The sequence below is a fragment of the Microtus ochrogaster genome, chromosome 21 (assembly GCF_000317375.1).
Source record: "Microtus ochrogaster isolate Prairie Vole_2 chromosome 21, MicOch1.0, whole genome shotgun sequence".
Classification (NCBI taxonomy): Eukaryota; Metazoa; Chordata; class Mammalia; order Rodentia; family Cricetidae; genus Microtus; species Microtus ochrogaster.
Genome location: NC_022022.1, coordinates 10,514,956 through 10,540,812, shown reverse-complemented (window position 1 = coordinate 10,540,812; position 25,857 = coordinate 10,514,956). Strand labels below are relative to the sequence as shown.

General features: G+C 48.1%; 1 protein-coding gene and 1 non-coding gene across 2 annotated transcripts in view; one reads left to right on the top strand and one right to left on the bottom strand.

Moving 5' to 3' along the window:
* Positions 1-6: 6 nt before the first annotated feature.
* Positions 7-25,857, bottom strand: part of Tspan2 (tetraspanin 2) — a 40,010-nt gene continuing 14,159 nt past the window's right edge. Inside the window, exons 2-8 of the mRNA XM_005357116.3 lie at positions 21,522-21,624; positions 13,538-13,635; positions 11,826-11,900; positions 10,564-10,662; positions 9,440-9,511; positions 4,358-4,441; positions 7-1,009 (exon numbers count right to left, since the gene is read on the bottom strand). Coding sequence (XP_005357173.1) covers positions 944-1,009; positions 4,358-4,441; positions 9,440-9,511; positions 10,564-10,662; positions 11,826-11,900; positions 13,538-13,635; positions 21,522-21,624 — 597 coding nt within the window. The 3' untranslated portion in view covers positions 7-943. The remainder of the gene's footprint in view (positions 1,010-4,357; positions 4,442-9,439; positions 9,512-10,563; positions 10,663-11,825; positions 11,901-13,537; positions 13,636-21,521; positions 21,625-25,857) is intronic.
* On the top strand, positions 25,463-25,569 carry LOC113457255. Its single transcript, XR_003377883.1, has one exon. It is a non-coding gene; the product is annotated as a U6 spliceosomal RNA (small nuclear RNA).

Genomic DNA, 25,857 nt, shown 5'->3' with positions numbered 1-25,857 from the left:
CTTGCTGTCTGCCACTGTGGGGTTCACCCAACCTCACACTGCAGCGCTCTTGCTGTCTGCCACTGTGGGGTTCGCCCAACCTCACACTGCAGCGCCCTTGCTGTCTGCTGCCACTGCAACTGGAGAAGCACGAGGAGCGGGAGATGGAAGCCCTTCTGGAAAGGAGAGGCTTCCAGCAGCTCAAAGCAGAGGCAGGAAAGAGAGGGTTAAAGCAACATCTACATGCCTTTGTCTAACAACATTTTCCCCCTTAAAAGTTGCTATTTTTAGTCCTAAAAGCACTCACTTTTATGGGGCACGTGCTTGTCTATGTAACGTCCCTTTCCAGAGAGAGGTTTTCTGCTTTTAAATACTAAGAAAGTACGGTGTTTTCAAATTAGATTTTCCATGCTATATTTACTTTTACAGATGTGTTTAGTTCTAAAACTGTGGGTTTACTGTATTCTAGGGAGAATATATATACGCCAAGAAACCTTTACACTCAACTCAGACACAGTTAATCTTGACCCCTCATTTCTAATAGCTTATTGCTTCCATTAACTAGAAATCCTGCATTCTCTTTATGGATCTAACTTAAATGGCTAAAATCTGAGAAATGGGCCATTGTCACATTCCCTGAACAGCCAGGTTTTACAAGTCTTTCAAAACTTGATCGCTTTTTTCCTGGTATTTCAATAGGTTTTCCGTCTGCACACACAAACTAGGGATTCCCAGGAAACAAATATCAGTACTGCAATGCATATACCAGAAACACACAGACCACACGTGACATTCACTCAAGGGGCAAGTCAGTAATGAGTCAGACATACATACATGTGCAAATGTACAGTTAAAAGCAAATTATTTTAGCTTCTAAAATCCTGAATATTAAAAGTGAGCTGAGATAGCTCTTGTGACATTTAGCATGAACACTCTAGACTGCCATTTTCATGATGAAGTATCTTCAAATCACATCTCGTGAGTTTCGTATTGCGCAGCAAAGCACCATGCTGAATATCATGCCAAAGATCTGCAACAGAGAAAACACTCCTTAGCAACTTCCACACGCGGCTTCGATAAGAAAATCAGCAACGGTGGCCGTGTCTAGCTCAAGTTACGAAAGAAGCGTAACCAATGCCACTGACTGTAAATGACATCTTATATGTTCTTTAAAGATGCTTATAAGCAAGACTTGTGTGTCAGCCTAGCTGAACTGCTGTTTTCTTTCTTAACAGATAAGTCTATTTGAAGAAAGGGCTCTGTTTCTGGCTTATGGTTCTTAACGGTTATGAAAGGTTGACACATTTCTGGCTTTTGAATTTTATATTTTAGGTGAATCTCAGATTTATTTTGTTCACTCAGAAAAATGTTTTCTTAATTTCTTAGGTAAATGTGCTTTTGGTCTAACTGTCAGAAAAGCTTTAGTTCCTACAGCAGCGAAGACCCGTGAAACAGTGCAACTTCTCTTCATTCTTGGGCCCTTTCTATGCAAATAACACACGACTGTCTAAATCAGTAGTTCTGCAAAACATAAATAGAAGTTATTGAACTACAATATTCCTGACTTCTTCTGTCTCCTGGATAGTTCTCTAAGAAGCCAAAAACCTGGACAAAACTATTTTCTCTCTGGTTTGAAGAGAGGAATACCAAGACATCCTTTATGTCCTCAGTCATCCACCCCACAAGTCCACGCCGGAGGAACCCTGCCTGTGGATGCCTCTAACAAGTGATAATGGTCACTTTTAAAGTTTGGTGCTGTGACCTTGACTCGCTTCTCAGTCCCATCCTAAGACAGACTAGGATTTGTGACTGTTCAATGCATCAAGGAAGGAGTGATGAGTTGTTCTGGGCGGGCAAAGGCACACAGAGCTAAGGGTTCAGTCAGCAAAGAGTTTAGGTCTATGGTTGACCAGGACCCGGTGCCAGAGTGTGGTCGGGGAGACACCTAATGGACGTTTGGTTAAATGTTACACTGTGCAGCCTTTCCATAGTGGAAGAAGAACTCAAGAAGAAACTCCTGATCCAAGACAGACAAGCAAGGCTATTTCCCCTTTCCACGGCTACAAGTTTGGATGTGACTGCCACCTCATCCTGGGTATAGTCTGAGGGGTTCCCTTTGGAGAGCCTTCACTCTCAGCTTATGGGGGTCATGGGTCAGGGCTGCCTGTCTCTGCTGAGACTGCCTAATTGTCCACTTGACAACTCCATTAAGTGGGGGTGTTTTCAAATCACTTCTGCTGGTTAGTTTTATGTCAACTTGAAACAAGCTAGGGTTATCTAAAAGGAGGAACCTTAATTGAAAAAAAAAATGCCTTCATAAGATCTTGTAGGGCATTTTCTTAATTAGTGATTGATTGGGGAAAGCCCAGTCCATTGTGGTTAGTGCTTCCCCTGGGCTGGTGCTGGGTTCTATAAGAAAGCAGACTGAACAAACCATGAGGAACAAACCGGTAAGCAGCATCCCTCCATGGCTTCTGCATCAGCTCTCGCCTCCAGGATCCTGCTCTGTTTGCATTCCTGTCCTGACTTCCTTTCAGTGATAAACTCTAATGTGGAAGTGTAAGCCAAACAAACCCTCTCCTCCCCAAGCTGCTTTGGTCATGGTGTTTTGCCATAGATGGTGGCATTTCTTCAGGACCATCACTAGGGAACTGCAGAGCTGCGGCCCAGTTAGCCCCAGAACATGTTGGGGAGGGCTTGTGAGCTGTCCCCAGATTCGCAGTGCCTCAGAATAGTATTTCTAGCCACTGTCCCACCCTATGCTCTGGATACAGCGAAGGGAAAAAGTGTTTGGGTCTCCCCTATGAACTAACTACCAATTCATGGATTTCCTCAACTTCCTTGTAGCCCTGCCTTTGTGTAAGCTGTGAGTTAATCTACACATAGACTAGTAAGCAAATTCTATCTTTTTTAAAAAAGATTTTTATTACATATACAGTGTTCTGCCTGTATGTTTGCCTGCAGGCCAGAAGAGGGCACCAGATCTCATTACAGATGGTTGTGAGCCACCATGTGGTTGCTGGGAATTGAACTCAGGACCTCTGGAAGAGCAGTCAGTGCTCTTAACCTCTGAGCCATCTCTCTCCAGCCCTAGCAAATTCTATCTTAATGTTAGCTACCGTCGCCTAAATTCTGGACAATGGGAACCACCTCTTCACTGGGTTCTGACTCCAATCTTACCTCTCTCTCCAAACCTTCCTCATCCATTCTCCACCACGGGTCTTTCCGGCCTTGCAGGCACCTGAGGCCCAGCCTCTCAGGAGAACACACAAAACCTTCAATGATGTGGACCTGAAGGCTCTTCTTGCCTCTCTGACTACTCCTGCCCAGGGCTACCAATTCTTCCAACACACATTTAAAAACAAAACAAAACAAGGTCTCCCTGTTCCCTGAGGCTAAGGACTGAACCTTGTGCTTGCTAGGCAAGCACTCTACCACTGAACTAGATCCCCAACCCGACTACAAGGTCTCATGTAGCTAGCTCAGGCATATCTCAAATTCACTGTGCAGCAGGAGATGATCTTAAACTTCTAATCCTTTGGCCACCATCTCCTAAGTGACAGGACCACAGGTGTATGTAGTACTGGGGATTGAACCTAGGGTTTTGTATACGCTAGGAAAATCCTTTAACAGCAAGGCTATGTCCCCAGCCTCTCTTCCATGCACACTTATGCTTTTAAAGGACTGAGTCACCAACAGATGCTGGGTACAGCGTGCTTCATTCCTTATGATATTTTCCTTGCCTGAATTCTGGATTTGCCCATAGTCGAAATATACAGAAAGATGGTACTCGTTAGTTGCAAACCATTCAGATTTTATATAAATCAATTTGTAACAACAGGCTATAGGTAGTACCTCTTTTGACCATAATCATCTTGTAAGGATGATATGTTTAAAATTCAGATACTACAAATAAAGAAATTGAAGCTTAGAGAAATTTAGGAACTCTCCTTCCATCTCAGGGCTTATCAGAAGGTGATGGAGCCAAGAGGGGAATCCAGCTTGTGTGTACCAGTGCTTGCCCTACACGGCCTCTTCAAGGCATAGATGCAGAGACTAACTTGCTATCGTGTTACTGAGACAGAAATCACTTACCGAGGTTATGACTGGCAGGCTTACATGGGAAGTTATTGCAATGACACATTCAAGGTCATAATGAGGTGGATACTGGAATCTGTGTCATATTTTACAGGGCTACTTCTGATGTATGTAATTAGCTTTGTTCTTCGGAGATGTGCTGGAAACAAAGGCTTTTTTTTTTTAACCCATTTTGAGAATTCTTACTTAAGATACTGCCATCTCCAATGTGAAGAGAAATACGATGTAAGGTTCTAAAGCTTCTTAGAAGGCAGAAAAAACATTTCTAGAGCTTTCTTACCGTGAGACCCGCAATCCCAATCCCAACAATTCCAATGAGCTGCAGCTTAACACTGATTATGGTTTCAATTTTGTCGATGCAATTCTGTTTTGTAAAAAAAAAAAAAAGTCAGCAGTGGAAACTGTGTGGCTCACGCTCTGACCCAATCCTCCCGTTTTCTGCAATGTCTGGAAGTTCGTCCACACCAGCTTCTGCTCATAAGTAAACCATCATCCCTCATGGGCAATGGCGACCTGACAACTCTGAAGCAAAAAACGTACTGCTAAAGTAAATACAACCCTCCCCTTTGGGTGCGATTTTCCTGTTCAGGCCAGAGGTCTGCTTCAGAGCTCTGAAATGCAGCGTCATGAGGCTGTTTCTAGGGGACTTCAGGCATTCCGAAACTTGAGGCCTTTTCTTACTCTCAGCAAGGAAAGATGAGGCAGTCTCTAAATAATAACCCTACTGTCATCTGCTGTTTACAAGGCATTTTATACACTTGATCTATGCAAGGCAGGCATTATCTTTCAAAAGACTAAAAAGTCTGCATGGAGTCGAATTAAATTTTAGAAATTTAGAAAGTCAATACTTAGGAAAACCAGGTCTTGAGAGTTAGAAGATCATTGCTCCAGTGTTAGCTGAGCTATGGGTTCCTATCCTCGACCTTCCAGAGATCTGTGAAGCCTGAGTTTGAAGAACCTTCATAGCGGGGCGGTGTGTGTGTGGGGGAACTGGGCAGGGGTTAAGGCTGAGGGGGGAATCCAGGGGGGTATCCGTGACCATTATTAGTTTCCCAGCGCCCAAAGTTTCCACTAGGAGTCTTCCTACAGAGAGGTGTGCTCCGGTCCAGATGCATCCTCGGGGTACGTACATCTTTAGCACCCTCCGATACCCGCATAAGTGAAACAGTGACCACTTTCATGTCTCCGTTTCTGTTTAATGGCTCTGCAGACCCCATATATGCCACTATATTGGCTTGGTGGGTGAGGAGGGGTAAGCTCCAGCTTCCTCCCTCCGGAGGCTTGGCAGGGAGGATACAGTCTCCCAGAAGAGCGAGAGTGCACTCTGGTGAAAGCCTGGAGCGTTACTGGAGACAGCAGCTTCCTGGCACAGCAGAAAAAAACCCGAGTCAACAGGCGGCGCTTCTAGTGTTTCTCTTTTCCGCTGCCTCTGAGACACGCCTTGCCTCTGTGCCAGGCACTGTTTAGGGCAATGAGCACACACAAGGTACACGTGTTCCTTTTTGCAAGTTCTCTTCCTTTTCTAGGAGCTAACCAGGTGCCCTTCTCCACAGAAGGCTAACCCCTTCTCCGGCTCTGGCTCTCACTGGCATCTCCCAGGGAGCCTGCCAGTCACCCTCCTTCCTTCCCATACGTTCTGCCTCTTTCTCTCCATTAACATCACCTCTGGCCACATAACCCTATGCTCAATGTTTCCAATCTAAAGCAAGCAAAGCCACCTGTCCCTTGCTGTCTCCTCCAGCCCTGCCAGCAGCCCTTCTTTCCATTCAAAGACAGTTTCTTGTGTGAAAAACAAATTACAAAACATGCGCTGGCGTTCCTTAGCCACAAGGGAATACATAGTCACTGAAATGTGGAAAATAGATATTAATAAAACAAAAATAAGAAACATCTGTCCTCCACTAAGGTTATAACTAATACCCTTGATTCTTGGGTATAAAAAGACCCACACACTCTGCTCACTTATATATTAGTGTGTTTTCCACTTAACATGAAGAAAATTCAAAAATACCTTCTTATATTAATTTTTTGAAATTGTGACTCCTACTGGCAATACAACATATCCTATGAAAAGATCATAATTTAAACAATATATTACTGTAGGATTTTAAGAGATCTGTATTTGGTTATTAATGTATATTATTTGTAATGAACAAAATTGTGTGTGTGTGTATGTGTGTGTGTGTGCCACAGGAATTCTTGATGTTGTCTGCTGATACTGGGTCTCTCAGGAAGTCTGGAGTTCACCAATTAGGATAGGCTAGTAAGCCCTGGGAGCATCTGCCTCTACCTTCCCAGCACCGGGATTTCAGTCAGTTCTACCACACCCAGATTTTTACGAGGTACCAAGGATTAAACTTGGGTCCTTGCGCTTGTGTGGCAAGCAGTTTATGAGCTGAGCTATCTCCCCAGCTCCTGCACACATTTAAAATTATTCCGTTTGTTGAGGATACATCCTGAGAAGTCGAGTTTCTAGGCCAAAGGGCATGAACTCATTTAATATTCTGGGCTATAAGTCTGTACTAATCTCTAAGACTATTGTACCATTTTTTTTAAAAAAATAAAACTTTCATTTCACATCATTCTCGCCCATATTGTGTTATTAATAGGAGGGGGGAAAACGTGGCCAATTTCACATGTTAAACAATGGTGTCTTGTCATTTAAGGTTGCTGTTAATTTCAAATTGCTTCTGATTGCCTGTGCTTTTTATGTGTGTAACAGTCATTTGCATTTCCTCTTTTGTGAGCTCCTTTCTCTTGTACTTGGCTCAAACTACATAATTACCGCTCCATGTAGAAGATATAGTTGAACTGTCATTACCTACACTCAGTTTTTACCCGGTCACCTTTTATCTGGTGTCTCCCACAGGCCTTCCCTGAGCTTGTGGGCACCATGCGAGCTCTGCCCATAGTCCCTGTGCACTGTGTCAACTGCAGTGTTTACATCTCCTATTAGACTTAGGTCATCTTTCATCTGGTGTCTCCCACAGGCCTTCCCTGAGCTCCCGGGGCACCATGTCAGCTCTGTCCATAGCCCCCGTGCACTGTGTCAACTCCAGTGTTTACATCTCCTATTAGACAGTAGGTTCCTTGTTGGTAGGGACCTTGTCTGGTTCATCTTTGTATCCACAGTGCCTGGCAGGCTCTGTGCCAATCTCAGCAGCACTTCCTTGTGTCTGACTCCTCCCCCTAGTGGCCTTCTTGGCTGCTCCCCTTTGCCCAGCTGTAAGTAGTGTTGTTTAGACCATTGTTCGCATGTTTCTCTTCTCCAAAATCTCATGCATCAAGTCCATCTCTGTAACTCTAAGACTGCATGTTGTTGATACTCTAACATCTCTCCTAAGCCACACGCCAGATTATCCAAACCGCAGTGTTGAAAACACTGAGCTAGGGACTGAAGAATGACCCATGATGAAGAGTAGAAGACCTGAGCCTGGTTGCCAGCACCCATGTCAGATGGCTCACAAGTGCCTCTATCTATAGTTCTAAGGGAATCGGACTCCTCTGGCTTCCCTGAGTAACCATGTGCATATCCACATCTTTCTTTCTCTTACACGCATAAATAAAACAGATCTTTAAAAAAAACTTTAAAAGCCTACCATATTGCTTCTTTTCTCTCTAATTGGCTCTTTCTCCTCTGTTCGTTAATTTAATAAGTGACATCACCTTTTGTACCAGTGGGAAGCCAGAACCCGGGGGTGAATTTTCATCTTCTCTGATCTGTGTGGCCATCAATAATGCTACCTTCTCCTCTCTGTCCTACCATCCCACCCAGCTTGTCACATTTGGGTGACTAGGAGCAGTAAAGTCTTCAACTGGTCACCTCAGCTCCAGGCTATTCGTTATCCATCAATGCAAGTCCAATCTCTTCTATGGCCCCCTAAACCAACATCACAAAGGCTAGACTTTTGGTTTCGTAGGAGCGTGTAAGACCCTCAGCTGTATCGAAGCATTGAAGCAGTCCCTCCCAGAGAGGAGGAGGAGGCTCACCGGGCCCATGAAAACCTCACAAGAAATGTACAAGAGTCAGGGAGCTCAGAAAGTTCCAAGACGCTCAGGTCTTTCCCCAATGTTATAAGGACCAAATAATTTCTGGGGGAGAGCAGACTCTTCCATGGTGTAGCTGCCTGCAGGTCACACAGGGGATTCTGGTAATGAAGTATTCAGGAGCTGTCATGCATGCTAGGTGCCAGTTTTACTGCTATAGCTGCCCAGGTCACCTATAAGTAGCTGGCCCCTGTAAGTAGTCCCCACCCATGCTCCTCTAAGTAATCCTAGTAAAACCCATTGGTTCACTGAGCTGGATTCGGGGGGATTGTTCCTTGGTCTGTGCTGAATGGACAGAAATAGATTCCCCAGGAGAAGTACTGACAGCTCTTGAAGAATGGGCCTCTTCTGGCTGAAGAATTCTCCTCTCACAGGCATCCCAGGCTTTCTGTTTCCACTCAGAGATGGACTTATCTGCAAACAGCTGTCCCCTCAGACCACCTCATGTCTATTCTGTCCCCTCAGCCTGGAATGTCTCTTCTTTCTTCTGCTCTCTCAGTTCCTATTCACCCTTCGAGTTTCAGCTCAACAACCACAGCCTTCCTTGGGCGGCTGGTGATTCTGTTGTGTTCTTTTCAATGTAGCCTTCACTTAGCTCTTGTAAATGTTAACAGATCCCTTATGGTCTCTTCAGCCAGACTTGAGCCAGATGCAAGGTTTTCAGTGGCAATTCATGACAAGCTGAAACCTGCTTCCCATCTCTCCACCGCCAAGCACCTAAATGCATCGGCACCACTGTCTACAGTCTCACATTTCTGCCTTAACCAGGCTGTACCGTGTTTTCCACAACTACTTCACTGGACCTCTGACACGGTCACTCACATCCTTCCGTGCAAAGCCTGGGCTGCTGGGCTCCTACAGCACTGGAGTATCTTCCCAGCAGGACCCACTTCCAGCTGCTTTCTTGGCTCGGAAAGACCGCCCTTCCACATAGCCTTCCACAAAAGCTTTCCTGATTCTGCTAGGCCTCCGTGGTTCCCTGGACAGACTCCTTGCGTATCACTACAGCCATGGGCTAGCCTAGGAAGCCACTGAGGGAGGGGCTGTATCTTCTCTCATACTTGTTGAATACCTGACAGAGCAGTTAAATTCATCAGGGCTGTGACTGTCCCAGGAATACATGGGGGGGACACAGATCCTTGGCCCTGGTGAAGTAAATTAATATACCTTAATCACATGGCGTAGTCACTCATCATCCCCTGGGAGACGGCCTCCTAGAATCCCTCCAAGGAAGGACTTGAGCCCTCCCCCCCCCCGTGGAGTCTACTCTTCACAGTAGGGGGCTGGTGGGGGGAACCTGGGATGGCCAGCTTACCTTGTGGCCTGGAAGCTCCTTTGGACAGGTGGGCTGGACTTGTTCAGAGCTTTCTTTCCCGCAGCACTGAAACTAGAGAGCGAGAAGAGGCTTTAGGACACAGGGAGTGCTGGCTCCAGGAGGATGCAGAGCAGCTCTGTGGCCCCCACTGCTATTTCTGAAGAGTGAAGGAAGAAGTACAGAATTGTGCTAGCAACCCAGGCACATGACTTCTCCAAAGCAGCATAGGTTTTATGATAGGGAGTGAGGAGGCAGTGTCAGGCGAGGCGTTAACTTTTGGTATTCTTCTTAGACTGCTACTTTGGAGACAGGGATGGGGTTTCACATGCCATCCTTCAGACCTGAAGTCTGAAAATCTGCCCAAGAACAAAACTTGCTGAGCTTTGGGAAGAGCTCATTACTAAGGAACTAGGGGAAGAGAGGAGAGTGGCCACAGGAAAGCCCAGGGCCGGAAGAGCAGGCACGAGTGCTGGTTGGCAAACAGGCAGCCTGCCTCAGGGTTGGCTGTTTAAGACAAAGGAAACTGTGCTGCTTGATGTCTCTGGAGAGCCTTCGAAAACACTCTTGCCCAGAAGTTCACAGTTAGCTCACCAGAGTGCAGGGCTTAAGAAGACAGAATGACCCTGGTCTGGTCCACTTCCCCCATAAGCCTTTCTTGACTCTAAACACTGTGTTCTAGCACGTTCCCGTGGAACATTCTAGAAGGGAATATAGTTGTCTCCCCACAAACTTTGTTTTATAAATAAGGAGCAAGATAAGCGGACATCAGACAGGCTACTAACTCATTCAGCACCACAGGGCTGCAGCTGAGCTTTCCCGGCTTGAAGGCCACCATGCTTGCTTCTGTCATGCCACAGTGTCACACGGAGAGGAACTGACACGCATTTGGATGGCTTTATCAGTGTCCTGCGACACCCTGACTTCTTGTGAGTCTGTGGCCGACATCATTCTAGCCAAAGGTCTCCCCAAAACACAAACTATAGCTCTCATCAGAGCTAAAATAAGAAGCGGCTGCTTCCACTCATTGGCTTTATTTTTGTTTTTAATTTAGGCGATTAGAGAAAGCCTGGCACATGCGTGGTCTGTAGAACGTGTGATTTCAAGGAAGAAGTGGAGTTACTCACTGCCGAGTGGAAGGTGATGAGGGTGCCATTGCCCCTCCCCCGGCCTTTAAGGTAATCGCTGTACGCCTCCTCGTACACAGTCTGCACGTGTCGTACAGCCTGCAAAGACAGCAGCACACAGTGAGCGGAACGGCGCAGACCGTTTCTTTTTTTTTTTTGGTTTTTCGAAACAGGGTTTCTCTGTGGCTTTGGAGCCTGTCCTGGAACTAGCTCTGTAGACCAGGCTGGTCTCGAACTCACAGAGATCCGCCTGCCTCTGCCTCCCGAGTGCTGGGATTAAAGGCGTGCGCCACTATCGCCCGGCTAGACCGTTTCTTTTTACCGAGAGGAATCCCCTCTTCTACGTCCTCTGGGAACACTGCTTTCCCACACACTCTTCTGAAGGTGAAGGAGACACTGACCAAGAAGGCCTTCCTAGGTCAGAGCCTCCTCATAGAGCAAGGGTTTCTACACCCGACGGGCTTCACTGCCGGTTAGGCACCGCCCTGGTGAGCCACTAGAGGTGGAATCTGTGGAAACATGGTTCCCTGCCAGCTGAAAGGCAGGTGCCCACTGCCAAGGAAGATGATATGCATCCAAACAGCCGTAGGTTTCGGCTCTATATGGAGATAAACTAAAGTCCGTAACCTCTGGATACCAGCCGCCATGTCAGGAGAGTTTCAGAGGGGTGACCGGCACTCATTTCCGTGTTTATCATTTTTCAGCTTACGCTTGGAAGCATAGTATGGGTGGCACGTGAGTGCACTGGAAATGCAACCCTCTTCAGGCTCCAATCTGCCTTCGCTTCCACTCTTCTCTGTCACAGCCTGCTCATTCTTTGAAAGGTCACGTGCTGATGGGCTCCCCTGATAACCTGTCCTGGGCACTAAGGATTGCACTTGTACACAGCAGGTCAGGCGTTAGCATCTCACAAGAGGGTGGCCCCTGTCTAGGTCAAGCCTAGGACAGGTGACAGAGGAATGAGAACGTAGGTTCCTCCTCCCTCCCCATTCTCGCCTGTCTTATTTTGAACTAGGGACAGACAGTCTTAAACTAGAAATCCAGTTCACAAACAGACAAAACCCCAAATCAAGCAAACATAGAGCAGTTTCAAACCATGTATACACATGCTGAGCCCTGCACACTACTAGGCTAAAAGGTTCTGCTTACACGATTTTGTGGGCTATTTTGTTTCTTAATACACCTTAGGGGGAGCAGTCTATATTGTTTACCACAAGAAGAACGCTTTAACAACTGCCCACAAACATCTAGGTTTTACTTACTACGTCCTTGCCTATAAAAGCAAACACTCCAGTGGTTACTTCGGCAGCAAATATCACCAGCAGACAGGTGAAAAACTGTTGAGAGAAAACACTGATTTCACTCATTTAATACCTTTTCAACCTACTTAGCCTGCTTGTATCTCCTTCCGCTGTCAAGGCTTTGAGTAAGGCTATGAGTTTGGTGGTAGGGACACTTCTAGGCACTTTGCCTCCTCCGTGCAGCTGTCAAGGCCCTTTTGCATGGCTTGTTTGTTATTCTACTCAACAACTGGCTGCTCAGCACGTGTTCCGTGCCAGGCACTGTCCTTTGTGCCCGTTATCCAGTGGCAGAAGAGATCCTAACCCCTCTGATGTCATAAAGCTTGTATTGGGCAGAAGAGATACAGTCAATGAGGGAAGGTTTTACATGCATTATAAAATACACAAGGGAATATTAGACAGCCACAGTGAAACCCTGTCACCAAGCACAGGATCTGGCAGCGACACTCTCTGTAAATACTTGATGACCAAGTTCTACAGAGAGGAAATCTGGTTGGACACAAAAAGTTTCCACTGAGGCTTGGGCTTGGGACAGAGTGTGATGGTCTGGAAAGGCTTCTCTGAGGAGAGGGAAAAAGACACACTTGCAGGGTCTGTGTGTGTGTGTGTGTGGGTGTTTGTGGGGTTTGTGTGTGTGGGGGGGGTTTATGTGTATGTGGGGTCTCCTCATGGATAGCGTTCTGCCACGTCTTAAGTTTGCTGATTAAACTCAGCTCTGTGATGAACACAGCAGAGCTTTCCAGCTTTATTTGTAGAAACAAAGAATGGCAGGGAGAAGAAACAGACATTTCACACAGCCATAGATCTGAAACAGCAGGCAGACATGGAAAACCCAAAGACTGCAATGGGAATGGGAAATGAGGGGGCCTCAGAACACCTGCTTCAGGCTCCCTGCGAGAAATACAAAGCCTCTGTTCCTCGCTTCTTTAAGCTTCAGAATATGGGCTGATAGCAGGTAACAGGGTAACAGGGAACGGAAACTATTTTTTTGTTGTTGTTGTTGCTTTAACAGAATCTGCTGGTTAAAAATAAGGTAACAGGGGCTGGAGATATGGCTCGGTGGTTAAGAGCACTGGCTGCTCTTCCAGATGTCCTGAGTTCAATTCCCAGCAACCACATGGTGGCTCACAACCATCTGTAATGATATCTGGTGCCCTCTTCTGGCATGTGGGCATACATGGAGGTAGAATGATGAATACATAATAAATAAATCTTAAAAAAAAAAAAGAAATCCTGTCTTGAAAAGCCAAAAAAAAAAAAAAAAGAAAAAGAAAAAGAATAAGGTAACAGAGGGATGTTTTGTTAAGTTGTAAGTTGTTGATCTTAAGCCAAAATGCTTTCCTTGTAGATAACAATTTTCTTCCTGGCTCTGGGAATCTTTAAGCTGCCACATACACAGTGAAATATTATTTTTAAAGAACAATCAATTCATAAGCGCTCTTCCCCCCAAAAATCTTTACACTGATGAGCTCATTGTTTTCACATTTTCCATATGAGGCAGGAACAGAGATAATACCATTCTCATGCAGGAGAAGGGAAAACAGACATCGGAGGGAGGGTTCAGCTCCAAAGTTTTAAGCCCTAGAGGAACCAGAGCTTCAAACCAGGTCCCCTGACTCTCTCCAGGGAAGTTTATCGACCCACCCCGTGCCCACCTCATAAACCCCACTTACTGATCCAAGCACACACTGTGACTCACGCATGGCTCCACAGCACCCGAAGAACCCCACAGCCATCATCAGGGCCCCAGCTCCAACCAACACGTAGAGCCCTGTGGACGAGAAGCCAAGGGGACCGGTCAGTGCCTGAGGAAGGTGAGGCCAGTCGAGCACAGTGCAGGAGACGACAGCCCTGCCTCCCACACCCCAGGCTCTGGCTTTCCTCTCCGACAGCGCTCTGCTGTCAACTGTAATGGTGATGCTTGCTAACTGGCTCCTGCGTACGGGCTCACTCAGCAAAACCATCCTATCTCACCACCAGCCGAGCGAACACATCAGGAAACTGGACCTGAAGGAAGCCAGGGAGGGGAAGAAGACACCTCTACCACTGCTTGGAGCTGTGTCAGTAAATGGCCACCACACACCTAGAGCCCAAACACGGCTTCTCAGGTCCTGAACCTTCGTTCAGAGGTGCATCGCCATCTCGGTAAGGCCAATGATGCTGAATCCGGGAGTAATTTGAAAAGCTGCTGCCACAGCTGGGACACAAACAGAAGCCTTCTCTTGGGCCCCAGAAGCCCTTCTTCTCTAAGCTTAATAGCTGTCGCCATCTCTGAGAGACTTGAGGCCAAGGATTTGGGAGGGAACAGCAGGGATCCAGGTAGGGACAGAAGCATAGGACATAGTCCTAAGTCATCAGTTTTGTGTGATTCTTTTCCCTCCTTCAGAGGGCAATGTCGCAGATACTGGACACATGGGAGGCCATGTTACGAGACACAACACAACAAAATAAACAGCTAATGAGGGCGAGTAATAAGGTAATGAATGCTTACATTATTATTATTATTAGCACCATGTTCTAAATGAGAGCCAGTTGTCACCTGATAATTTTAATAGAACTGCTACGTGTGTGATAGAGCCTTTCAGATTGTCCCAAGGTCACAAGGTGCGGTTCTCCCCAAGAGGCCATCCTGCCTCCAGAGCAACAGCAGCGGCCTTACTCTGAGTGGTCAGAAATTGCATCTCCTAAGTCAAGCCCCAGGAGGATTTCCACCCAGAGCAAAGTAGGCAAGGTGCTGGTTCTGGGAGACTTGGGCCAGGCCTTCCTGACTTTCTTTTCCGATCATGAGATAACGGAGAACACAATGCTAGGTTTGGCACTTGACTCCCTCTGAGTAAGGCTAATTGACTGTGTTTTTTTTCTTTTTGCGTTTCAGTCAGATGAGTCACCTGGAAACCATTCTTATTCATCCGGAGGTGGAGGGGGGGGCACTGGGGACCCACCCCTGTGGGGAACCCCTGAGTCTGGCATGTAGGCATTTCCTGGGGCTCCTCTGGGTTGCTCATTGCCGGTTTGTGGGCAGGCCTGCCTGTTAACAGACCTAGATGGGGTGACAGGGTAGCTGTACTGCTTCCTGAACCACCCAGACCGAGACTAAGAGGTCCTCAAGGTGCTTCTGGGTTCCGGAGGGGAGAAGGCTTGGCGGTGCAGTCTGGAGGGACCCACACACTTCCTGCTGTTCCAGGGCTATCACTTCCTCCATTTTCCTTTTCTCTGAGAGGATCATTTCACGGGTGTGTGTGTATGGATTACAAGAGAACCGATACCCTTTTAAAAACAACAGTATTGTTGGCTCCACTGACTGAACACCTTATCGTCTTGAGCGCTCCACATTTCAAAGCTCCTCCATTGCCATCGTCTCCTAGGTCGCTTGCTCGAAGCAGCCCTGTGAGGTTAGAGAACATCCCTGCCATCACGAGGTCAGAGGCAGGAGCCTGACTTTACACTCCTCATGGAAAGAGGCTAAACAGGCAGCAGCGATGGCAGTGGCTGTAGCAAAGACATCCTACCAGTCCTTCCCATAATGCCTCCAGGGAGAGCCATCTTAACACACCGATTTCTTTCTTAGAATGCCACTGCCTCCCGTCACTGCTCCTATAACTGCTGTTTCATCCAGCGTGAAGCTAAGGCGAGGGTCCAGCTCCCTGAATCCTCATCTACCCTATGTTCCAGTCAGCTAGGAAGCATCACGGTGTGAAACGACCCTGTTCCAGCGTGGGCTGGACCTTGGCAGGTTCCCACAGTTCTCTGCAGATTTAAGGTCTAAAACTCTTCTTTTACCCTGCTTACAAGAGCGCAAGTGAGAAAGTTCAGTCGGTTTACATTTCTCCCATGGATAGAGTGAAATACACTCAAAGTCCCCGACTGGCTATCTCATCCCAGCAAGCATCTCTACTGAGACACACCTATTGCAACGAACACGCATGGGGTCACCAAAGGGCTGAGTTCTCCAGTGTCAGCCAAATGAGATGGGGGCCTCATACGCTGAGAAGGTCTGAAACAGAAAAGCTATGCCACTGAAGAAGCAGGTGCCCAGTGTATAGGGGCCCAGTGGGCACAGTTCACTTGGTCTCTCTGGCAACCATCCTTGCCCTTCTGAAACAGTAAGTTGGCGTCCCAGGAGATGTGCTCCCTCCAACAGTGTCCTGTGTCCCAGTACGGATAGAGCAACCTCAGGAGCTTCTCCACAGCAAACCTCTGCTTGCATGAAAAGATGCAGCTGTCCTCCTGTTTCCAGATGAACCTCTCTGTGGAACTGGAGAGAATCACAGGCAACTCCCACATGCAACAGATTCCTGCCAGACCTGGCTGTCAGGCTGGCACACCTAAGGTCTCCTGTGGTTCCCAAGGACACCCTACCTAAGCTATGGTTTTAAAAGGAGCTGCTGAAGCATCAGTTAGCTTATAGAGACATTCTACTTCCAAGATGGCTTCCATAGAGTCCTTTCTCCCTAGCAGCACACGGACAGACATTGCACCCACTTAATAAATCTCTTATGTTTTCTAAGATCTACTTTCCTTGATTTGCAAAAAGAGAACCCTCTGAAACTGCATTTTGATCATTAATGGCTGGGCTTTGTGAACCAGTGAAATGCTACTGGGAAACAGCTCTCCCGGGGACGTCTTCCCTGATGATCCACCCTTCCTCCTCGGAGTTCACACCCTTCTAGAGTCAGGCAAGGATCAAGAGGGCCTGGTAAAGGCCCATTCGTACAAACTCACTTAAAAGTTCTCGTTGGGAAAGGATATATTGGCACACTCAGCAAATCAGTGATCTTGGCAGCAGATGGTCTAATGCAACCTGCTAATCGTCATTTTTTCATCTAGAATTTTTTGTGTCTCTGCAGACATCTCTTTCCCGGCTTCCACTGAATACACATAATTACAGCCATCACTCAGTCTCCATGGCGACTTAGTTCCAGGATCCCTCCCGTACCAACCAGTGCATGTACGAGCCCCTCATAAAATGGCATCGTATTTGCATATAACCCCACTTACATACCCCCGTATACTTCATCTCATGGCTACTTAGAATGTCTAGCACACAAATGATCTGTAGTTATCAGGCTGTATTATTATTAATAATAATAATTGCAATGGCATGAAAACGTCTGTACATGTTCAGAAGAGATGAACTAAAAATAATCTTTGATCCGGGGTTGCTTGAATTTGTAGATGCTGAGCCAATGGATGGGAGTGCCCTAATTCTAAGGGTTGGCTGTACCTATGTGCTTAGAGTTATATGTGAGTCTGAGTTCATGGGAAAGGAAAAGACTACTTGGTGCTTTCTTAATAGCAGCAGCAGCAGCAGCAGCTACAGTTAGGAGCTTTATGCGTCTCACTCCGCACCTCTGGTGAGAAGGACCTCTTCCTGGTGCCCCAGCTCTCGCTGAGTGGTACAATATACTCTACACTTGACACACATACCACCTCAAGAACCTGCTTGATGACAAAGCCCACGTTGTAAACTGGTCTTTAAGCCCACCCCAATGGCTCCTCTATCTCCTCACGCTGTCTTCCCTCATCAGGTGGCCTTTGGTCCTCAGCCCCTGTAGTACGCGAACAGCAAGCATTAGCATGTGCTCACAACTCACCCCTAGTGAGGTCGGCACTGCACTTACACAGGTTCACCACTCACAGCTAAGGAAGCAGAAGTGCAGCAAGTGAAAGCTGCGTGACTCTAGGGGGTTAACTGGAATCGAGCCAGACTGTGTACCCCAAACCCCCATGCTACATTTTCAGCAGAGACTCAGAGCAGTGGGTTTCTTAGCTAGAAATCTGCCAATGTATAAACAGTAGGGGAATTCTTGAGAAAGGTTCCTGAGGTGTCTACCTGGGTGTTGTCCCCCAAAAGAACAGGCTAGGGTCTAGAACTCTGGGCCACCAAACTGGTTGTAGGTAAGTCTTCTCCTTTGGAGTTGTGCTCTTCAGGGCTGGGATGATTATCTATTTTGGTGTCTTGTAGAATGGCTTTGGGAGTCACTGTCCAGACACGGTAGTTAGTCTCTCTCTGTTATCCAGCTAGCATGGTGTCAGGTATGAAGTTAAAAAATATTACCAGAATGAGTCAGAGTGTTTTTAAAGGCAAGCCAGCCCCTGGACGTTTAGCGGCAGAACACTTTCCTTCCACATAACCTCCGGCCACAGCAAAAGCAGGCTCTGGGGCTCGGAATTCAGCAGGGAGAGACAGATGCAGCGAGGCTGTGGCTCCTGTTTATGTGGGCACCCCCAATGGAGAAACCTGCTCACATCCTCTGCTCACAGACATGAGCTCATGTGCTCCAGCCCAGGCTCCAGCTTCCTGAGGCACAGAGGACCACTCCCCACTCTGTGCTCCGAGAAGGAAGACCCTGAGGCATCTGCTCAGCCAGCACACTGGGGCAGACTGGCACAGGAAATCAGATGGGCAGGTTGTTGGATGGGGAGGATGCAGGGGCTTTTCCCAAGAGTTCCGTGGAAGAAACGAGAGTGGAGAAGGTCTAGGAAACCCCAAGTAACCTAAGCCCCTCGCTGCCAGCTCCACCCCTGCCATCCTCTTCCTTCCTCACCTAAGCAACCAAGGAACAGAGACGCTGGGTCAGCCTCCAGGCCTTGGCCTGGGCCCAGAGGGACACTAACGGGTGGCAGCGGGCAGCACTCGGTCTGATTACCCTCTCTCTCTGGCCTCATTTTCTGCCACCATCTCTTCCTGCTTTGGCTACTGCCTGCTTCTCTGTCCAGCTTGAACATTTGGTTCAAAGTACTAGGATGGAGAGGAACTCCATTAGCATGGAGAAAGGCTAGGATGCGAGAATGAGACCCTCCCTGCAGACACGGGCAATCCTACAAAGCCTGCCTGCCTTCCACCCACAAGCAGGGAGCTATGTACTGTGTTTCCTCACTCTAGGCCGAGTGATTCCTCTTCTCCTTCCCTTCTCTGTGATCCTCCTCATCTTCCCAAGAAACTGGGACTATAGGTAGGTTCCACTGCACCTGGCTATGGCTTTAAATCTTGAAGAATCAACCACTTAGACATGCCAAGCCTGTTTAGAACAGCGTTTAACACAATGGGCAGTGAGTATGAGCTGTTAACTCTGAAACATAGTCTAAAGAAAAATACACACAGCATTTAGGCATAGTGGCCCAGTCCTGTAATCCTGCAATCCCAGCACATTGGAGGTAGAGGCAGGAGGATCAGGAGTTCAAAGTCATTGTCAGCCAGCCTGGTCTACATGAGATCCTGCCTCAAAGAGCCCCCAAAGTCAAACCATACAAGCACCAGCTCCCCTCCCCCAGATCAGATGAGTGAGGATGTGCCCCCCACCCAGCAGAAAGAAGGGTGGTCCTGTGGGGCTGGAGATGGACAAGTGACCCAGGAGCAGCTCCATGTGTGATGATGCTTCAGGTATGAGGTGTAGGTCAAGGTCCACAGATACAGCTTTGGGTTCAACCTACAAACATCTTGTAGTGATCTATTAACTCCGAAACGTCGAACACACGAAGGCAGGCAAAAGTGGGCTCTGTTTTATGTTGTCATTTAACCAGTGTGACAAAAATCAGGGTTGGGTACTTACCAATCCGTGAGCTTCCTGTGCTGAGCAGGAGGATGAGATGCTCTACTCAAACATCCCTGCCTTGTTTTCGGAGCTAAGTCAAGAGGCACACACATGGCCTGAGACATGAGAGCTGTGTTTTCATGTCATATTTGTGTGGCCGGGTGTGTCTGGAATCTTTCTAGGATGACGAACTACGGAAACCTGCTCCAATGGACTTGAATATAATGGAGATTTAGTGGGTCACATAACTAAAATCCAGCCGGGCGGTGGTGGCGCACGCCTTTAATCCCAGTACTCGGGAGGCAGAGGCAGGCGGATCTCTGTGAGTTCGAGGCTAGCCTGGTCTACAAGAGCTAGTTCCAGGACAGGCTCCATAAAAACCACAGAGAAACCTTGTCTCGAAAAACCAAAAAAAAAAAAAAAAAACAAAACAAAAAAAACAAAACAAAACAAAAAAACCAAACCAAACCAAACAAAACAAAACTAAAGTCAAATGATATGGCCAGAATCCAGCCTATGGCCGTCTGGCCTCAACTTTCTTTCTGTAGCATGTTTCGGCAGGTCTCCTCCCACCAAGATCAAATGACCGCCAGAAGCCCTAGGCTCTTCCAGTTCCAGTGGAACACGGTCTTTCACTTCCACAGAGCCCTTTCCCCTCCTCAGCCTAACAACACCTCTGCCTGTCCCCAACCCACGTATGTGGCCAGTTGCTGTTGGCCTCCGCACCCTTGAGCTAATTGGATTGAGAATGAACGAGCTACCCAGCAGAGCCAGAGGGGTAAACCAGCCCACCAGCAGCCGGACGCCTTCTTCCCATCCTTGATGCTGTGGGGCATGAGTATGGGTTTTGCCACCTTGGCTCCTCGGTCACATCCTCCCTTGCTGTTAGCCCATGGCGAGCAAGAGTAAACAGGCACAGAGTCAGTGCTCAGAAGTTGGAGGACTGGGCTTTTGTAGAAGCAGCACCAGGCACCACAAGGCAACAAAAAATCAAAAATTACAGACACAGCCATTGGCATCCTATTATGGGCCATGGTTGGTTTCAGCATAAATATATGATGTGTTTCTGGCCATTAGGCTGCAAGAGGAGACTTCTGGGAGAGAACACACGAAGTGAAACTTCCCTGTCCTCCTGCGGATTCTGCTGTGTGAGGACACAGTGCTGGAGTCGCCACAGGAAGGCAGAGCAGGGCTAAAATACTAGAGAACTGAAGTCCCTGGTAAGAGTTCCAGCTTTAGCTGATTGTCACCATGCTCCTCACCTCATTTTTCCTCTCTTGGCGGTCAGTGTAGCTGTGGTCCCTCTGTCTGGACCTCTTCTCCAGGGACAGCTCCCTCCCATCCCTCCTATTTGGTCCTTCCCATCTCCTAGCAGTCTCTACTCATGGAAGTTTTGAGATTAGTACCTATCCTAGTTAGGGTTTCTATTGCTGCGGAGAGACACCATGACCACAGCAACTCTCATAAAGGAAAACTGTTAACTGGGGCTGGCTTATAGTTCAGAGGTTTAATCCATGATTGTCACTGAGGGAAGATGGTGGTGTGCAGGCAGACATGGTGCTGGAGAAGGAGTTGAGAGTTCTACATCTTGATCCACAGGCAGCATTCAGGAAGTGACTTTGAGTCACTAGGCCTGGCTTGAGCTTCTGAGATCTCAAAGCCTGCATCCATCCAGTGACACACTTCCTCCCACAGGGCCACACCTACTCCAACAAGGCCACGCCTTCCAATAGTGCCATTCCCTATGAGCCTATGGGGGACATTTTCTTTCAAACCAGCACAGCACCCCAAAACTCTGGGGCATCTCTTCATTTTGAGTTGCTTGCATATTAAAACCCCACATCACAAAATTAGATGCTGACTCCTCAGGGTCCCCTGGACACCCTGAACAGACCAGGGGGCTTCTCCAGAGACAAAGGACGCTTCCTAACTCCTTCAGATGAATCTTAGTTACATTTCCTTGAAGCTTCGTTAAGTAAACAAATCAGTTTTACTGGGGTCTTCTTCTTTCCCCGAGAGAGGAGGAAGAGGCACATCCCCAGGACCGGGTAAAGTGTGGCAGTAGAAAGGCTCAGGGCCCTGTCCCACAGACCCGAACTCCAGGGACACTGAAGTCACTCACCTACATAGAAATACTCGGGGGACGTGTCCTCTGACGACAGTTCCTTTATGGCTCCTCCGAACCGGAACCATAGTCCAAATGCAATGACCGCTGATCCGGCCAGCTGCAAGAGAAGCAACAGTGTGTTTACTGTGGAGGGGAGGGTGCACACAGAGGCTGGGGAGGAGGCCGCGGGCACAGGGTGCCCAGGTTTGGAGGGGTTGCCCCTGTGGAGAGCATCGTGTCCGCTCTTCATGTCTTACTAGGCTTAGAGGTGAAAACATGGGCTCGGTGCCCCCCTTCCCACGGCCCTGAAGTAACTGACTGCCTCTGCCCTGTCTTGATTCCAGGCACAGGGTCTGCTGTGCCATCGGGCTTTCCTGTGGTTATTTGGCACCCACAGGATGGCAGTGCATGTCAAAACCACTGTTCCAACAACATTCTCCGTGCCAGTCATCTGTCCCTTGCACTGTTGTTGCTTGTGCTGGACGTCCTCACCAACACCTTAGTGAATGGCCACTGTCTCCGGGAGGGGTCACCGAGAACAAGATGAACTCTAAGACCTGAGGGAAGCCACCTTCTAAATTAGAAAAAGCAAAAAAACACAACCAAGAAAAAAAAAACCAAACCAACCAAACCAACCTACACTGACACAGTGAGTCGACCTACAGTTCATGACGAAGTTTCCCATTAGAGCTCTGCTCAGAGACTCCTGTGACCCCCTCTTCTTGTTTCCTACATGGTGACCACTGCCCTGCCCCTGTCCAAGCATGGTTTTGCAAGCAAGCAGGGAAGGAGGGCCTCTCTTTTTTTTTTTTTTTGGTTGTTGTTGCTATTTTGAGTTTCCATGGAAAGCGAGAAAGGAAAAAAAATATTTTTCTGAAAAGGCAGGGTCTGTATGCCATGTGGGTCATGGAGAGGCTGAGTGGCTGGCACAGGCATGGGCTGGGCAGGCTGGGCAGGCTGGGCAGGCTGGGCAGGCTAGTCAGGCTGGGCAGGCTGGGCAGGCTGGCAGCTGGTAGAGTCATCACCAGGTCTCCTCTCCTGAGGCTGAAGGCTGTCGCAGGCTCCATGTCCAAGCTGGCAGCCCTCTATGTCAATTGCAGGACTGTCCCAACCACAGGCCAGCAGTTTCCAGCCAAGGGCCTTTCTCTCCAAACACCACTCTTGAATATGGCTGTATCAATCAATTAACGGTTATTTACGGGGAACCTTGTGAGTGCAAAGCACTATGGGGAAGTCAGCAGAGATGTAAAAATAGCATCCTGCCTCTCCAGTTAATCCTGGGCCCTAGCCTTTCACCAGACAGGGAGGGTCTGCTCCTATCTGAAAAGATGCTGGCAGCAGAAGCCAAAGAGGAAATGCAGGGCAAAGGTGTAATAAGGAAATCTTCAGCCAGGGTTAGGCCAGAGGCCTTCCTAGGCAGGTTCCTTCTCTCCTGTAGGGTTACTTGAGAGGGATCCGGTGCCACCCTGGGAAGGTTACCTTGATATATCTATGAGGGCTTTCCTCCTTTTCATATCCTGTTCCCAAGGCCAAATCCCCATGTGGCTGGCTTCTTCAGAACTGTGCAGGCCTGCCTTTAGTGAGGGGGAGTGGGTGCCTGGCTACCACCAGCTGGCTACTCCTGTGTGGAGTAAGTAAGGCTTCCCAGTCCTTAGAGAGAGCACTAATTGGATAATTCGCGGGGAAGTTAAAACAGCTGACCTCCACTGACTTTTCGAGGTGTTTTAAAGCGGAGGCTGGAAACATGAGATGAGGTCATGCTAAGACACAGCATTATTTATCTTCGAACGGTGGGATTCCAGGGGACGGTTCCCTTCTGTCTCCTTATGCATCAGTCTTCGAGGCTGAAACACCTAGATTTTGAGAGGTTTGCATACTTGCTTTTATGCCCAATATGGGAAATGGAAAGTCTTCTTGGTCTGTGCTTAACTCAGGAAGGTGCCAGCTTTGGGGTCCTGGCTGTTACGTGCAGGGAGGAGCATTGCCCTTGGTCAAACCTGTCCCTAGAAATGCCTGGGACGACCTGGGATGAATCTGCCCAGCAAACCTCACAGGCTTCCCTGCTTTCACGTCTCTCTGGTGCCTTAATGGAAAGACAGAGTTTCCAAAAATCTATTGACAGAGGCCCTGGGCCCAAACCAGCAGCCACCACACAGACTATGGAGGAGGTGACTAGTCTCAGGGACACCCTACCACGAGACCACATTTTTGGAATCTCTGAACACAAACTCTAATTTATAGCTGTCTGGATCATCCTCCCAGACAGAATCCACTCGTCTAGTTCTGGCACAGATGTGTTGGAGGCATAATGGAAAATGAAAAGAGAGGTTGCAATTTAGAGCCACCGGGCAATGGGGAAAAAATCCGCGCTTGCTCATCCACACCCCCAGCCCCAAACCGCACACGGCTTTCCTCCTTGGGTCAAGGAAACTGTGGCTTAGCTGAATGTCATCACTGTGTGGCAGGGAATCCTCCCTGAATGCTGTGGGCTCTGTTAGGGATGTGTGGGCGAGGAGCTGGCCAGGGCTTCTGTGATGAGAAGCAGAATGGTCTCTGCTTCGGAAGGAGGCACAGCAGCAACCGTGTCACTCTCTGGCCCTACTGACCGCTCCAGCCCTGCCAGGCTCGGGAGAGGCACCGTTTGTTGCACTTGAGGTCGGTGTGTTGTACACTAGAAATTGCTCAGGGGGAAGAAAGAATCACACCAGCTCCGGTCTAGTCAAGAGCAAGGGAAGCAGGCTTCCCGACAGTCACAGGGCTCTTGCTACTGTGTGCGTTCCCTACAGCTAGAAGATGCTCTCCCCAGCGCTCAGGGGATGCTTTCAAGCCACCTCAGTCCCAAATTTTAACTCAGTAAGGCCCCATGCCTCCTATGCTACACTTCTTTTAATTCCCGTCCATTTGGCATTGACACATGCCGCATTTGCATTCAGCTGAGCTGGAGCAAGCAAGAAATGAGAGAACGCCCCTCTCACCACTCCCTTCTGCCCCCACCTCTATCTCCATAAACTTCTTTTTTTCTTCCTTGTCCATTTAATAACAACCAACCACAGTCCAATCTAGGCCAGGTACTGAGCTCCCTAGCAGAGACCTGGAAGACACTCGCATAATGTAAGAGATGCTATAAGATGCAGGAAGCGTGCTGAAGAGGAAGAACACACTTCTCTGAGGGAGGGCCCGGAGCACACCACGGGCGGGCAGCAGTCATTGCCAGGCTGATTTACACCTTGAAGAATGAGTGGGACATCCTGGAAGAGTAAAGACCTTGTGGGATGAGGAAGCTTGAGGCAGAAGAACCGCACAGGGAAATGAATCGTTCCTCACTCCATGCTATCCTGAATGTTGAGGAGCACACAGCCAGCATCCTGGGAAGCCCCCTGTCCCCTGCAGGGCCCTGAGGGCCGGGACAGAGGAACTGAGCTCATCTTTTGGTGGGAGTGGACAGGAGCCTGAATGCTGCTTGGCTGTCAGACACGGTGAGCAGTCACAGATGAACGTTCAGATGACTGAGGATCATGGAGAAACGCCAAGGAGGGGCGCGGCGACCCAGGAAGGCCAGTGAGAATCATTGCGCAGGGAAGGGAGACTGCTGGGGCCTCTTCTCCCTCCAGGGAAGAGATTACTGCCAGTGAACCTAGCAGAATTCTAAGAAGAAGTGCTGTTGTTTTTGCACGAATGGGCTTTTCTTTTGATATTGTTCATCCATTTTGTGTTGTTGTGTGTGTGTGTTGGAGGGGGTCATACACCTGCCACAGCGAGTGTGTGGAGGTCAAAGGGCACCTTGTGGAAGTCCTGTCACCGTGTGGGATTGGACTCAGATCATCAGACTTGCTGGCAGATGCCCTCCCCTGTTGAGCCGCCTCACCGGCCCGGGGAATGGATTTTCATACAACAGAGTGAGGGAGCTGAGCCTTGGCGGTAATTACTAAAAACGAATGAATAAAACCACTAAACCCGTGATCGCTTCGGCAGCACATATACTAAAATTGGAACGATACAGAGAAGATTAGCATGGCCCCTGCGCAAGGATGACACGCAAATTCGTGAAGCATTCCATATTTTTAATCAGTTGCCTTCCTATACACTAAGGATAAGGAAACAGAGCGGGAAATCAGAGAAGCATCACCTTTCACGATAGCCACAAATAGCATAAAATATCTTGGGGTGACTCTGACCAAGGAAGTGAAAGATCTATTTGACAAGAACTTTAAGTCTTTGAAGAAAGAAATTGAAGGGAGCAAGGACCTCCCTTGCTTTTGGATTGGGAGGATCAACATAGTAAAAATGGCAATTCTACCAAAAGCAATTTATAGATTCAATGCAATCCCCATCAAAATCCCATCAAAATTCT